Source organism: Carassius auratus, chromosome 14 (assembly GCF_003368295.1).
Source record: "Carassius auratus strain Wakin chromosome 14, ASM336829v1, whole genome shotgun sequence".
Lineage (NCBI taxonomy): Eukaryota > Metazoa > Chordata > Actinopteri > Cypriniformes > Cyprinidae > Carassius > Carassius auratus.
In genome coordinates this window covers 31,612,992-31,629,065 of record NC_039256.1, presented here as the reverse complement: position 1 = coordinate 31,629,065, position 16,074 = coordinate 31,612,992, and the positions used below count along the sequence as shown (strand labels likewise).

The window sequence follows — 16,074 nt, the reverse complement described above, 5'->3', positions numbered from 1 at the left end:
CCTTCAGGAAGACGCATCTGAACAAGTGCCACATCATCGGAGATGAAAATCTCCCCCATAATGAATTAAGAATTAATTTGCTTATCGACTTCTGCGTTGGGTTGTGACCGATCTTTTCAGGGTCGAGTCGGATGCCCTCTTTCTCATAATATTCCTTGATGTAATTCTCTTTGTCCTCATCCGTGACAATGTCTGATGGGTAACCCGACATGGCTTGGCCTTGGCTACCACATACCCCTTCTCGATTGCCTTTAAAAGTTAGATGCTGAACCAACACCCCGAGAGAGCCCTCTCCTCATCCATATGGCGGCAGCTAGTCATCTGGTTTTTATCTTTGAACATAACACTAACATAAATGTTCCGTGGCAACGGTATGGAAGAACGGGATGAAGCAATTTGTAGGATTGGTCTGTTTCATTTTATGGCATTCCCATAAAATGTTGACCCTCATTTTTGCAGAATTTCCACTTTGTCATCAAACTGTCTCCTGAGTTCACCGAGGGGAACACGTGACAAGGGATGCGTATCTTGGATAGAGCCATCGGAATGAAGGAATAACTATCAATGTATTGTTGGTCAAAGGCGTCGTCGTATGTATAGATTAATTTACATCCTTGCATGATAAGGTTGACCATAACCCCCACTTTGCAATATTCCAAAATTAGAAAGGAGTTGAATCTGGGCTATGAAGCAGTATCCTTCATATCGAGGATGCCTGAATCTTGTGATTAGGCGCTCTATACATTCAGTACCTTCCGGCAAAAAAAAATTTGCCTTTAAAGGTGATCTCGCAGACGAACTTAGCAACATGCTCTCCATTCTCATATTGCATTTCAAAGTCATAATAGATTAGGGCTGTCACTTTTAGTTCAAAAATCGATTGCACAATCGATCGGACCAATCAAAAAAAGTTTCGAAAATGAAAATAGGGAATCGATTTTAACCAAATATGTACACTATTAATTTTAATAGAATTAAACAATAAAAAATATAGATGTAACAAAACTCACAAACAAGAAAAAGAAAATAAAGAATTCAGAAAGTGCAGTAGGCGTTGCGAAAGCTAGACAGAAAGTACCAGCAATTTTACGCGCCCGGTGACGTTGATGCTGCGTTCACACCAAACGCGAATAGAGCGTATGGCGCAAATGATTTCAATGTTAAGACAATGTAAAGACTTAAGGTCTCGCCCCACGGAAGATGCGAATTCGCCTCATTCGCGCATCTACTTACAGGAGATTCTGAGTTATGAAAAGGACCATTGCAAGCTGACAGCGACCGGCTTTTGTGGTGGAAAATCCGGAGTGTGGTCGAGCAAGTCTTCTCAACAGCTGGACATATAGTGAATAAAAAAAAACGCCCTGCTCTGGACCCCTTTTTGTGCATTTCATTATGCCTGCCTAGCCTAGTCGGTCACGTTCATTAAAAAAACACACATGGCTTGTTCACAAGTCTATTTAAAGTTAAATTTTTTGAACAGGTGTTTGAAATGGATTGAATCATTATTTAAATTAATCTTGGAGATTTTTGAATTGCCTTAATAATAAATGCAGCCGGGTTGAAGCATAGGCTTTATATTTTTTTGAGAATGCTGCACTCCTGTTGCTGTTTGTTATCCTGCACGAAACTTCATACCAATAAATAAGAAATATTTCTGACTTGTGCGTTTCCAGCGCTCTCTTTACGTTCGTCCGTTATTTGACGTTGAAAAAGGAAACGTCTTTTTTTTTGACATGGAAAATTGATTTTACAATTGATTCAATGAACACTTATGTCTTAAAAATTGAAAATGATTTTTTCACAAAAGTGACAGCCCTATAATACCTATACTTCTCACTGAAGTACTTTGGGGCTTTTGGCTGTTTGAAAGAAGGTTGAAGGGTAAGAAGATTGAATGTGGTATTTTAATAGATGAATCTCTTTCTTTTACTTCTCATATTTAGCAGCTGGCAAAAAGATTAAAACTTAAACTAGGGTTTTATTTTAGAATCAAATCCTGTTTCTCATTCGAATCTAAAAAGAGGTTAGTTGCTGGTACTTTTATGTCTATTATTGACTATGGTGATGTTTTATATATGCACGCTTCGTCTCAAAGTTTACATGCACTGGATACTATATACCATTGAGCTTCGAGGTTCATTACTGGTCTTAAAGTCCTCACTCACCACTGTGAACTGTATGAACGTGTTGGATGGTCTTCTCTGTCAACACGGAGACTTCAACACTGGTATGTTTTTATATATAAGGCTATTTTAGGTCTTCTTCCATCCTACCTTCTGACCTACATCAGTGTAAAAGATATAGGGACTTACAATCTTCGGTCCCAGGATCTTGTTCTTCTGTCTGTACCAAATGTTAGAACTGAGCTGGGGAAAAGGGCGTTTAACTTTGCTGCTCCCTTTGCATGGAACAAGTTACAGAAAAATTTGAAAACATTTTGTTCTGCATGATATGCTAAGGACTTGTGGTTGTTGTATCTGCTATTTTAGTTGTCTTATGTTATTGTGTATTCTGTGTTGTATGTATGGTTGTACTGCTGCCTATCTTGGCCAGGACACTCTTGAAAAAGAGATTTTTGATCTCTACGAGTCCTGGTTAAATAAAGGTGAAGAAGAAACATTGATGTACCCCTTGGAAAGGCAATTAGCACAACGGGGTCCAGTGCATGTGATTTGTTACCAAGTCCTGTAATTTCGTACCATCTGTTTGTAATATTTTATAGTGTGACAATTTCTCTTTACACCAGGTGTGTTTCCTTGCACCTGTCATAAAAGTAGCTCGACTTGCAATAGCGTAGACCAGGGCTATTCAATTGGTGGCCCGCGGGCCGAATTCGGCTCGCCAATCATCTTTATCCGGCCTGTGAGAAGAGTACGTGAATTGTGTTTTCACCTAAGGTAGTTTGTCCACAAGGTGGCAACACTGGAAAAGAAAATGAAGAGATGCAACAGGACCAAATCCGCGGTTCTCCCGTTGAGTCGGGCTACTTTAACAATGTTGCTAAGGGTTGTTTTTTCATGTCCAAAGGTTGAAGCAACTCCAATAACATGATATTTATCCCCTGGAATGCGAATTTAATCAGGGGAACCCCACCAAAACAAAAAACGGGGAAAACTTTTTTTAACTGGGAACCCCATCGAAACAGGATTGGGCTAGTTTTGGGCTTGTTTTGAGTAGCATTGGGTGGATTTTCTTGTGAAAACATGGCAACTACAATCTACCAGGGAATGCAACATTAATAGATAGCGACATTGAAAAGAGCTTGTGTGAGGGAGATATCCATAACTCTAGTTTAAAACGAGTATAAAGTGTTATATGCAGAAATAGCGCAGACTGGATGAAGGTGGTTGCAGTATAGTTTGAAAGTCTGCACGTTCGGCTTAGCATATGCTGGCTATAGCCGCTTCAGACGAGCGTGCCAGTAGCACTTCAAACGACAAAAACACACACAATTATGTCAAAGTACACAGTTTTGGCAAGTGTTTTTTTTTTTTACTTGGCCTTAAATGAGTTATAAATTCCAAAATAATCGTAAAGAGCTGGGGGAAACCTGATATGTGTCAGAAATACCTCACGCACGTCAGATTTTAAAAAGACGGCATTGCTTTTAAAGTGAAACTTGCTGAAGTTTAATTGATGGAAATCATGGAAATAAAAAAGAGAAATCACTCTTCAGAAATCTAAATATAATCTAATATAATCTATATAGTAAAATCATTACCAGGGTTTAAAACTGCGTTAACGGATGAATTGAGACTAGGGGTTGATCACGGTGGCATCACCTCTGATCTGTCTGGCGAATGATAGGTGGCTAAATCCAGATACATTATTTCCCTCATATTCATAGTTTTGTGTAAATCAAAAGTGTCTGCTAAACATGCATAAATGTAAAATAAATATTTCACTATATGATCAGTACATAATTGCCTTCAATGAGGATTGTTGTGCGATGTTAGTGCTGACAAACAAACAAACAAACAAACAAACAGGTGATATAAATATATAGCTAATCTTTTTTTTTTGCTCTCACACACACACCATTATATGCTATAGTATTTAAAGGAGTGGAACAGTATTAGAATTATAGATATCATATATTGTCTTAATCTGTAATCAAACAAATTAGGAAGAATGTTGTAATGATTTTTCCCCAAGTCCACCGGACTAATGTTGGAATCAGCTTCCAGAAGAGATAGATTTTGTAGGTTTTTATTTGCAGTCGATGCATGTTGGTTGTATATTTTGAGCCCTGCTGTTATGAAAGCAACCAGGGTAACTGAAAAAAACAAAAAAGGGGGTTGCCAACTTTCACACATTCAGCATGAGACTTGCACAGTCTGGCACTTTTATCACACCACAAATACATTTCCTCATTTTATCAAAAGATGAAACTAATAAAAGGAAATTAGTGAAATCTATTGGGTAATGGCTCCAAGTCGTATTTGAGTCACCAGTTTGTATTTATAGCGCGTTTTTAAGCATTGAGCAGTGAAGCTTATTCATTTCTCTACGGTCTTGAACACCTGATTGCACACGGAGTTAAGTTCATCAGAAATCACTTGATGTTAAATGCAAAGATTTTCTTTCTGAATCCACTCATTGATGTAAATAAGAGATTGATTATGCAGTTTAGAGAGGTCCATCGATTATAACCAAACATTGTGGCATATTGCGATCTTAATGCATCAGTAAACACACTATTAATAAATCATGCTACGCTGCATGCAAATGAGCCCAGAATACATTTTCCTGCCACAGCGCTATAAGAAAACACTTAAAGGGAAAGGTCACACCAAAATGAAATCCTGTCATTAATTACTCACACGAAGACCTCTGTTCATCTTCAGACACACACAAACACAGACACCGAATCGCTCGCTGAACCTTTATTGCAAAACCGTGATAAAACATTTTGATAGCTTAAAGTACAAAACATGTTATCAGAATTACCAAAACATTTACTGAAGTGCAGTCTTACCATTTTAGAAAAAAGGCAAAAAAAAATAGAAAACCTATCCACACTTCCCTGAATTACGTGTGTGTCTACGTGACGCTGTGACGTCTGTCTCAGTCTGAAAGGAATGACAGATGTGAAAGTGTGCTTGCAGACATGGAAGCAGAAAGTCTTGGTCCGAGTAGCCTTCAGTTCTTGACTGTGACACCTGAGATGTGGAAATGTCTCTGATGGGTCTGTGATCTTCAGTCAGATCCCGACTCCTCCTCTGAGCTGGCGGGGGTGGACGCAGCTTCCTCTTCCTCGTCATCATCATCAGACGCCTGTGACGGAGACAGCAGGTTAAATTAAACACATCTAAATAAATCTATTCGAGCGAGAGTAAGGGTTCAGTCGCACACCTTGCGTTTTCTGCCTCGGTCGTGATCAGATTCAGACGAGCTCTCCTCGCTCGAGATGAACTCTTTACTCTTGAAGCTCTCGTTTCCACCGTCCTTTTTCTCCTTTTCTCCTCCGCTCTTCTTCTTAGCTTCCACCTTCCCTCCTTTCTTCTTCTTTTCTCTGAAAGCACAAGCAATGACGGTGTCAACAAATGCTTAATGCTGTTTTTAAAGCACGTTTGCTAGACGTTTTCTCACTTGGTAACAGGCGCGGTCGCTCCTCCTCCGCTCTCTCTGTACTCTTTCATGGCCTTCTCATAATTTTTCTTGGCCTCTGCAGCTTTTCTGTCCCACTCCTGTAAAACACACGTGAGACTCTGATATAAGCAGCTCAGTTTACTCTGTAACAGCACAGCTTCAGGAGTTTGTGCTTCTATCATCTGTCTGCAACACCACAAACCACAGACTGAGAATTCAGCAATATGTTCATACAGAACTGTGATTGGTTTTTACAAAAATCGAGTCATTGGTTTCACAGACGAGGCTTAAACCTAGTCCTCAATCTAATGTAAGTCTGAGCTGTTTCAGCTGAAGGAAACTTGCACTGATTGATTTCCTAATCCTGGCTTAGTCTGTGAAACCAGGCCTTTAAGTCACATCACAAAAATAAAATAAAGAACATTTTAAAAAGGAAAAAAAAAAAACTTTTTTAATGAAAAAAAATCGTACATATAAGTGTTAATAAAAATTTATATAATATAAAAAATATATATAAAATAATGCATTAAGATTAAGATCAGGAGTCTTTTTTTTCGTGCATGTTCATACAACAAATTATTCTGTGCATCATGAAATCCTGTGAAAATGATCAAAATTCACTGTTTTTAAAAGCACTGGCGGTGAAAGAGTTAATGAGGCTGTTTCACTCACCTCTTTTCGGTCTTTGCTCAGCAGCTTCCACATCTCTCCAGCCTTCTTGGAGATTTCGGTGACTGATATCCCAGGGTTCTCGCTCTTGATTCGCTCTCGGTTGCCGTTCAGCCACAGCATGTAAGCGCTCATCGGTCTCTTCGGGGCCCCGGGGTCCTTCACCTTCTTCTGTTGGCCACAGAGAGACGAGGAGAGGGTTAATCTGTCTGGCTGAACTCTCTACACCTTTCATTTATGACACACCGATACCTTTATTACCTCTTTCCGTGGTTTCCTCTCTTTCTTCTCCTTCACCACTTTCTTGGGCTTCTTTTCAGGTTTTTTCTTCTTGCTTTCTTCCCCGCTGTCTCCATCCTCCGCCTCGCTGTCGCTCACTGAAGCGTTGCTGTCATACCTGCAGACACACAACATGACATTAGCAGACGGAGAGACGGACAAACCGTCCAAGCATCAAGGGTTAAATCACTTACTCTTCTGGGACATCGTCATCCTCTTCTCCAGGGTTGAACGACTCGTCTACAGGAAGATACACAATATTAACAACAGAATTCAGCACAATCCACTAACACTGTCCTCAGGTTTACCAGAAAGCATTAGAGACACAAGTCCTAACATACAGTCACCTGACATGGACTTAGCTTTGATCATCTGTAGAAAAAGCACGCTATATATCTCTGTTATATATATGTGTGCTTGATATATTATATATAATTGCCAATCTATTGAATAGTGTATTGTAATAATATTTTTTAATTAAATTTAAATATAATTTTTCACTAACATTTAACGCAATCCTAAACATTTATGTTTAAATTAAAATTAACATGCTTCTAAATTTGCAAACCTTTTATCGATCCAATTTTTATTTTATGAATTTAATCAGAATTTTCATCTTAAATTGTATTGTCAGAATGCTGTAAACCCGCCCCTCCCAAAACTAAAATACATTTAAAAAAATGAATGCTGATGTAATATTTAGTTCGATGAACTATAAAAACATCCTCCATTCTTGTCAGTTTAATTCAAAACAACTTGGTATGTTATTAGTCACATTATGACATCATAGTGTAGGGAAACCCCGCCTACTTCTACATCACTGCCTCTAGCCCCGCTCCCTGATTCACACACACACATATAACGACCTGTTATTCTTAAAGTTTACATGTATTTTATTAATCAAATATGACCCTGTTTATTTCTCTCTAGTAAATAAAGTGGAAAGTGTCTGTATATTGTATCTGAGGTGTGTGAGTACCGCTGTCCCCCTCCGATTCGTCGCTGCCGTCTCCCTCCTCTCTGATCTTGCCCTCTTCCTTCATTCTCTCCAGGTAAGCGTCATGCTGGTCTTCATCAGAGTCGCTGTAGCCCTCTGCTCCTTTCATGCCCTAACACACACACACCACACAATAATAATGTCAGTGTGACACATGACTGTGTTTGTGTCTGCTGTCCACACCAGGTTCAGTGGAAGCGTGTCAGCATCAGTATAAACACACACACACACACACACACGAGTCTGGATCACAGAATTAGAGGTTCAAACACACTTCCTGCTTATTCCCGTCAGCACAGATCCGTCAGCAGAATGGAGTGTTTATTTAGTTAAACCCAGCTTCAGATTGTGTGAACACGACTTGAGAGAAACTCATAACAGTCTGAACTCTCACAACACTTGGAGCTGAACGTGATGATCACGAACACTCATGTCAGAGCGAGTTACACCAAGGATCCGAGGGAGAGAAGAGAAAATGAAGAAATGCTAAATGGATAGCGCACGTTAAGGCCTGACGTAATGTGACTTTGTTATAATTTGTGTTAATGTTAAATTTGTTCTAGTGGGGCACATGCAGTGCTGCTCAAACATTAAGATTTGTAATGCTTTTGATAGAAGTCTCTTCTGCTCATCAAAGCTGCATTTATTTGTTTAAAAATATGGTTAAAAATATAGTAAAATGTTGAAATATTTTACAATTTAAAATGGCAGTTTTCTATATTAATATCCGTTTAAATGTATTTAATTTTTGTGATCAAAGCTGTATTTTCAGCATCATTCCTCCAGTCTTCAGTGTCACATGATCTTCAGAAATCATGAAAATATGATGATTTACTGCTCAAGAAACATTTCTGATTATAGATTATATTATTATATTATATCAAACAGCTGTGCTGCCATATATTTTTGTGGAAACAATGATACATTTTATTGTTCAGGATTCACAGATGAATAGAAAGTTTGAACAGAATTTATTTTTGAAATAGAAATCTTCTGTAACAATGTCTTTACTGGCACTTTTGAATTTCTGAATTAAAACTTAATTTTTATTTTTCTCCAAAAACCCTACTAAACTTCTAAATAGTAGGATTAAAAATTTAAAAAATAAATAAAAAAGGTTGAATCTGTTTTAGCACTGATTCATTAAAATTGGCTTTAAAAATGATTTTTCCCCACAGCAAATACAGTTTTTAACTATAATTATTTATAATAATACATTTGGATATTACCCAGCCCTGTGGTGCATATTACTCATTACACATCTTGAAGTTACCTCTTTAAATCCTCTGTTCTTGATGTTCAGCTTCTTGGCATTGACAAAGTCAAAGAGTTTTCCGTATTCTTCCCTACACAAGACAGAAGAGAGATGTTCTCCGTTATTATCTGAGACTGGTCAGTGCGGAGAGGTGAAGGACGCTGCCGTCTGTGGTTTACCTCTCGATGTTGCTGAAGGTGTACTGGTTGTTCTGCTTGGTCTCGATCTCGAAGTCGAAGGAGCGTGTGGTGGTGGTTCCTCTGGCGAAGTTAACGCAGGAGATCTCCTCGAAGCGCAGGTGAACCGGAGGCTTGTGCACGTAGATGAAGCCTCGCTCCAGAGGATACAGCAGCCCCGAGCTCGCCTTGTACGCACACGTTATACACTGAGAGCCCGAGTGACTGCACACACACACACAGACACACACAGAGAGACACACACACACACACAGAGAGAGATAAACAACTTCAGAATGAGCTCAGCTTCTCATCCTGACACACAGTGCGTGATATTTATCATTAACAATAATGTGACCGTTGTCCAAAAGCATTCGCTGCATGATGAAGCCTTTTATAATGATGTTAAAAAGTTCAAGTCAAAGCTGGAGAAGAAAATGTTTGCGTCTCAGAACCAACACCGCAATGTTTTGTTCCCGAATGAATCTGCTTTTGAACGAATCATTTGAGTCAATGATTCAATGATTCATTATAGAAACAGTCACTTGCCTCGTTTCTAAATGAATCAAGTGTTTTGAATGAATCGTTTGAATGAATGATTCAATGAATCACTCATTAAGACAGAGACTTGTTGCCACCTACTGGGGGTTTTAGCATCATTTGTCTATTCAAATATATGTATATATATTAAAAAAACTACTATATGAAATAAAGACCAAATCATTGTTATTCCTCATTTTCTCTCTAAATGTAAAGTGATTGTAACTACGTCCATCCAGCTGTGCTCTGTTCATCCAGAATATAAATAATGCTATTACATCATCCACCCCTAATGAGAAACATTAAAAGTTGAGTTTAATATAAGCTCATCTGTGTGCGTGTTTTACCCCTGGAAGTTTCCGGGCACCGTGATCTTCCTGTTGACCAGAGCCTTCATGACCCTGCTGACGATCTCGAAGAGCGACCCGGACATGTTCTTACTGAGCTTGCCTTCATATCGCTTCTCCACCTCGTCCCTGGAGACAGACACAGATCCAGATCAGACACAGATCGCCGGTGGACCTCGGAGAGACAGAGGAAGCCCAGCGTACTCACTCGCTCATGTTCAGAGACAGACTCAGCTCTTCGTCTTTAGAGAAGAGGAGGATGAGGAAGTGATAACGCGTCTGACCCTGTTTAATGGGCGGATCCAGACTGATCTGGAAAACAGAAGCATTCAGACTCGATCAAGAACCAGCAATAAACCACAAAGCTGCATTTTTATAAATCTGACCCTGGAGCACAAAACAAGTCGTAAGGGTAAATTCTTCAAGACTGAGATTTTGTTGCTCCAAAATGCACAAATGTCCTGCTCCGACTTTAATTGGAACTATTTTATTAATTTTAATGAATAAAACAGAAAAAAAACATGCAATATTGCGTGTGAAATTAACTCACTCAAAATGTACTTCTTGGTAACTGCTGTATAAATGTAATAACATATTTGCGATTGTGCTCACAGGGTAATGTTTAGGAAAACAGCTCGTGTTATTTTGCATAAGTATATCATATCAAATATTCTTTACATTTACTCATTAAGCAGATGCTTTTATCCAAAGTGACTTTCAAGTGAGGACAAAGGAAGCAATCAAATCACCAAAAAAGCTTTTGGAGTCTAAACACTACTTACACAAGCATTTAGATGCTTTAAGCTTATTTTCATCCTGGTAATATGATTATTTTAGGTCTACACAGCACTGGTTGTCATTTCATTTCATTAAGACTGATTTTCAACAATCATTTGAGTGCAAGCAAACACAGGAGGCATCAGGTCCAGTTTGTCTTTTAGAGTAAACACACAGAACTCACCACGAAGAACATCTGCCTCTGGTCCTTGTGCGGCAGCAGGAAGAGCCGAAGCACGGTGGTGTAGGGGATCTTATAGTCAAACGTCTTCCCGTGCAGGTGGAGGAAGGTGGGGTAGATACGGATGTCATACCTGAGACACAGACACTAACACCGTCAAACACAGCCACGTGCATCACTCACAGCAAACACTAGAGGGAGCTCCACTATTTCTGTTCGTTTGAATAAAGCTGTTTTATGGAAACTACCTTACATGCAACTGAGCTGTGTACAAGGTTTTATTTGGATGCAGTTGTTATATTATCTGAAATATTCAACAGCATTGAGTATAATAGTTTTGTTGTTCATTTTAATCTCTATTATGTGACCCTGGAGTCTCTGGGGTAATATTTGTAGCAATAGACAAAAATACATAGTATGGGTCAAAATAATAGATTTTTATTTTATGCCAAAAATCATTAGGATATTAAGTAAAGATCATGTTCCACTAAGATGTTTAGTACATTTTCTACCATAAATATATTAGTAATATGCATGGCTAAAAACTTTAAACTTCATTTGAACAACTTTAAAGATGATTTTCTCAATATTTAGATTTTTTTGCTCCCTCAGATTCCAGATTTATAATAGTTGTATCTCAGCCAAATATCGTCGTATGCTAACAAATATTTATTCAGCTTTCAGATGATGTAGAAATCTCTGGTTTGACTGGTTTTGTGCTCCAGGGTCACATATTATGTAGCAAATGAGAGTCATTCTGCAAACAAACATTTTTTGTGTGTGTGTGTTCAAAAGTCTTGTAGGATTGTAACAACATGAAGACAAAAGTGAATATTTTTATGAATGAACTATTTAACAACTAGTCAACCAGTCTGGCAAAAGATGTGTATTGTCGTGTGTCACGGATGCTTTAAACACACTTACCTTCCTCTTGGTGTAAGGCACTGAAGCTCTTTAAAGATGCACACAGCGTCTCCGGTGGCCTGGATGACATCTGCCTTCGAGAGGACATTCTGAGCGAACGCCTGCGACCGAGAGAGACACGATCATCATCAAACCAACACACACACACACTCTCTCACACACACACTCTCACACACACACACACACACACCTCCACGGGGTCCGAGCTGTCGTCTCCGGTGTTGGGAGGCACATAGAAGCGGACCTCCATGAGAGACACCTCTGCGTCGTCGTTCTGATGAAACTCCACCGTCACCTCGTTCTTCCCCGTTGCACACTGGGAAACGCTGGCCAGCGGGATCTCGAAGACGGGACTGTCGTTCACATCAAACGACAGCAGAGACCCTGAGCACACACAGAAACAGTCACCGTGTCACAGAGGGAACTATCTGTTATTCAAGAGTCTGAAGATGTGAGGATTTCATGTTTTTGAAAAGTCGTTTCCATCTGCTCAGTAAGGCTGGATATGTATTTGATCAAAAATACAAATGTGTGTGTGTGTGTGTACCTGAGAATTTGGCAGTGCCCCAGTTCCAGCCCTTCACACACATCTCCTTCTCCGTCAACTCAACCTTGTAGTTTGATTTAAAAAACGCTGCGATTTTCTCAAAATCCTGCGGCGGAGAGGAAAGAGCGAGAGAAAGAAGAGATAAACAGAATTAATGCCTCACTTCTCATCCAGTCGTGGGGTCATTAATAAAGCGCTCGGCCTTCTGGGACGTCAAGAGTGTAATCCGTGTAATGAGTGTAACGTGTGTAATCCGGCCGGAGGCTGATACGGAGCACGCTCAATCAGTCTGTTTATTTATCCAGCGCTGCGCAATCGCTTCCACATGTCACTCCACCAGGTGTGTGTGTGTGTGTGTGTGTGTGTGCGCTAACGAGCTTGGCTCTGCTCAGCGGATCCCTCACAGTACACAAACACACATCTCTCACACACATCTCTCCCTGATCCTCAAAACATGGCTTTGTGTCCCTAATGTAAAGACGGAGCAATGAGGAGTCACAGTTAAACGCCGCACAGCGAGCATGAGCTCACGTCAACTCTGTCTACATTACATGTTACAGATTCTTCCGGAATACAGCGCACTGCTTAATAACACACACCAAACACAATGACTTCATACAAACACACACACACACACATCCATTATTGGAGGCCAGTGATTAACCCCTGGAGGAAAGCATTCCTGAAACATCTTGAATTACACACACACACACACACACACACACACACACACTGCACTTCCTTTGACACGGGGGGAAAAAAACAAACATTTAAGCAGAAGCAGAAAGGAAGTATTACATTTAGGACTAGGATCTGGGTATAATTTGATTTTCTAGTTTCCAGTATGATTGAAATATTACATCTATAATACACTTATATATTAAAAATATTTATTTACAGATGTGACTAATCACAGTTAATCATTTGTCAGCACTAATATATATAATATGTTTCAATCCGTGTATCTATGTGCAGCTGTGATTGGTCAGTTTTCGGTCGGTCGTCACACTCACGGTGTCTCTGAAGCCGTCGTATCTGTAGATGTGTCCGGCGCTGGTGGCCAGTTTGATCCCGTGACCGAGACAGACGCGACGCCACTGCGCCGCAGACAGCTCCGGAGCCGGGATACTGTCCACCTTCCCTGTTTTATGGCTCTTATAGACCACAGACTGCTTGCTGAACCTCAGACGGCCGTCATTCTGACAACAAACACAGAGATATATCCTCATCTATAATATACATATCCTCTGTCTGGTCTTTAAAGTTTGTATCTAAACACAATAAGTGTTACATGCATGTTTGGAGCGCATTATATTACTGCAGTAACAAACATGAACAGTACAACAGCACTCGTATGAATAATTTTCATAAATATCAAAGCTGTCTTAAATGGATCTGTTTGTTACAAGAAAAAATATCAAAAGGTCTGCATTGTCATTTTGCATCATTTCCGATACATCAGGCTTTTATGGCTCATAAAGTAAGAATATGGGACTCAAACTGGAGGAGGAGAAACATTTAGATGCTGGTATTTAAAAGTAAAATTATTATTTTTTATTTTATAATAAATAACAAAAAAACAGAATGGAAAATAACAGAGCATGTTAGTGTTAGATGTTTTTTTATTATTAATTGTATAATAAATAAAAAGAAAACAGACAGAATAGAAAAAGATTAGAGAAGCTACCGGTAGTTTTATTTTTTTTAAAGAAAACAAGCAGTTAGAAATGAAGTGAGTCTAATTAAATATATTTAAAAAAATGATGATTTAGAGGTTTTATAACGCATGTATTAATGATTTATGTTTTAGTGTGGCCAGTTGAGGTTAAATGTAAAACTGCGACACCTAGGGGTCACTTAATGTTCGCACGTTTATGCGTTTAAAATAATAATAATAATAATAATAATAATAATAATGATAATAGTAATAGTAGTAAAAATGAACTCCATCCTTGAATTAAGTTGAGCATCACCTACCCAAGATCCCTTGACCTCTGTGTGAATGTCATTAAACTCCAGAGTGTCTCCCATCTCTGTGAATAAACCAACATCGAGAGAAAGGCGTAAACAAAACATCGCGTTCACTTCTGTATGAGCTGCACAAGCACCAATCAGACTCATCTCCGTCTTCAGCTTCTTACAGTAACACCACAGATGTGCTCTGCTCACACAAACATCATTCTGAGCACCACGGGATGTGAAGATGAACTACAGAGAGGATTGTTATGGATCTAATAGAGCTAGAAATGCTAAGAGATGCTAAGTGTGTTAGACGAGTTCAGTCGGGTTTGAAACAGCGCCGCACGTGCAGCGAACGCGACTCCTTTAACTTTACCAGGAAACAACACAAACTTATTTTGACACTTACTTCGGGTGAAGAGCGACTTTATAAATAACAATAATGGTGTTTCCCGATGGTGAAGATGTTTTATGTAACGTAAACACAGATATAATTTCGACGATCGAGCTCTTCTTCTATTCGCCGGTTTCCCGCGTCAAGCATCCGGGTTCTGAACACTGTCAACCGGAAGGAGTGTTGCAGGGTCACGCACACGTTTTCCAGACGTTTTCAATATATTTTTATTTTTATTTATTCGGATACACAAACACACACACACGCACACAAAAACTAAACAAGTTTATAAATGTATAAAAAAATGGGACTGTACAATTGACAGAACGTTTTGATTGGTGTAATTAAAAAACATTAGGTATATCTACTATTAACGTTTATTTAATATTTATGGTTGTAAAGATAACCTGCTATGTTATGCATATATTATAACCATATTATGACCGTAAATAAAACGAAATAAAATGATTTTAACTAAAATATCTTAATGCATGCTTAAAATATTAAAATTGTATTATTAATATTAAACATTAAAATATGTTATTGAATATCAAATGATTAAAAAATATATATTTAAAGCATATTTGTTGTCTCCTTATTGTATGGCCAGGCTATTTACGAAGAGAACCACATTATGCCTGTATTATAGGCTAATTAAATCATGATCGTTAATATAACGAAATAAAAATGCATGAAACTAATATATTAAACAAAAAATATTTAAATGTTACCATTGACATATTATTAATAATTGTATTATTATATAAAAATATTGTTAATGTTATATCATTATTCATATTATTAATAAGTTATAAAATAGTAACTATTAATTCATTCAATTCTAAATATTTGAATGAATATTTGAATCTAAAAATAAAGTGTATATGTGTATATCTCTCGTGTATATGTACTGTATTTTTTTAGATTTTCAATTCAATTACAATGTTTATGTTTATGTTTATTTTATATACATGGCCATAAAGAAAACCTGTTATATTATGAATTTATAACCATATTATGATCCTATATAAAGAAAAAATATATATTACCTAAATATCTGTATTATACATATTTTATACTGTATTATATATATTACCTAAATATACCTAATAGGCTATATGTTTAAAATTTTCATTTTCAATTACATTATTAATATTAAATATAATATGGATGAATTATGTAATTAAATATCAATAATAATAATGTGTCGTAAATATAGGCGAACGAAATAAATATATGAACTTATTAAAAACATGTTAAAAGATTAAAATGCTTTCATGTTAACATATTATTATTTATTGCATTATATTAACATATATACACAATATTATTACTACTATATTATTATTAATATAAACTATTCATATAAATAATAATACATTAAATTCAAAATATTTGAATCAGAAAATAAAGTTTGCATTTATTGTCTCTCCGGTA

General features: G+C 37.8%; 1 protein-coding gene across 2 annotated transcripts; it reads right to left on the bottom strand.

Moving 5' to 3' along the window:
* Positions 1–4,871: 4,871 nt before the first annotated feature.
* Positions 4,872–14,812, bottom strand: LOC113114332 (FACT complex subunit SSRP1-like). 2 transcript variants are annotated; one of them, XM_026281243.1, is made up of 18 exons: positions 14,653–14,812; positions 14,262–14,317; positions 13,298–13,483; positions 12,285–12,390; positions 11,928–12,121; positions 11,738–11,838; positions 10,817–10,946; positions 10,064–10,167; positions 9,856–9,984; positions 8,972–9,193; positions 8,811–8,883; positions 7,520–7,649; positions 6,735–6,780; positions 6,523–6,658; positions 6,265–6,432; positions 5,593–5,690; positions 5,356–5,515; positions 4,872–5,277 (listed from the first exon to the last, which is right to left on the bottom strand). In XM_026281243.1, exons 2-18 carry the CDS (start codon positions 14,313–14,315, stop codon positions 5,200–5,202), a joined length of 2,115 nt encoding a protein of 704 aa, XP_026137028.1. In that variant the 5' UTR covers positions 14,316–14,317; positions 14,653–14,812; the 3' UTR covers positions 4,872–5,199. The 2 variants fall into 2 exon arrangements, with proteins under 2 accessions (XP_026137028.1, XP_026137029.1); XM_026281244.1 differs by having other exon boundaries at positions 14,262–14,329; positions 14,653–14,810.
* Positions 14,813–16,074: the final 1,262 nt, after the last annotated feature.

Coding starts and splice junctions, on each gene's coding strand:
- LOC113114332 (XM_026281243.1), bottom strand. CDS start 14,315: ATGGGAGACACTCTGGAGTTTAATGACATTCACACAGAGGTCAAGGGA. Junction 6,659..6,734: donor GATGACGATGTCCCAGAAGA/GTAAGTGATTTA, acceptor GTGTGTCTGCAG/GTATGACAGCAACGCTTCAG. Junction 5,691..6,264: donor TGAGCAAAGACCGAAAAGAG/GTGAGTGAAACA, acceptor TGTGTTTTACAG/GAGTGGGACAGAAAAGCTGC.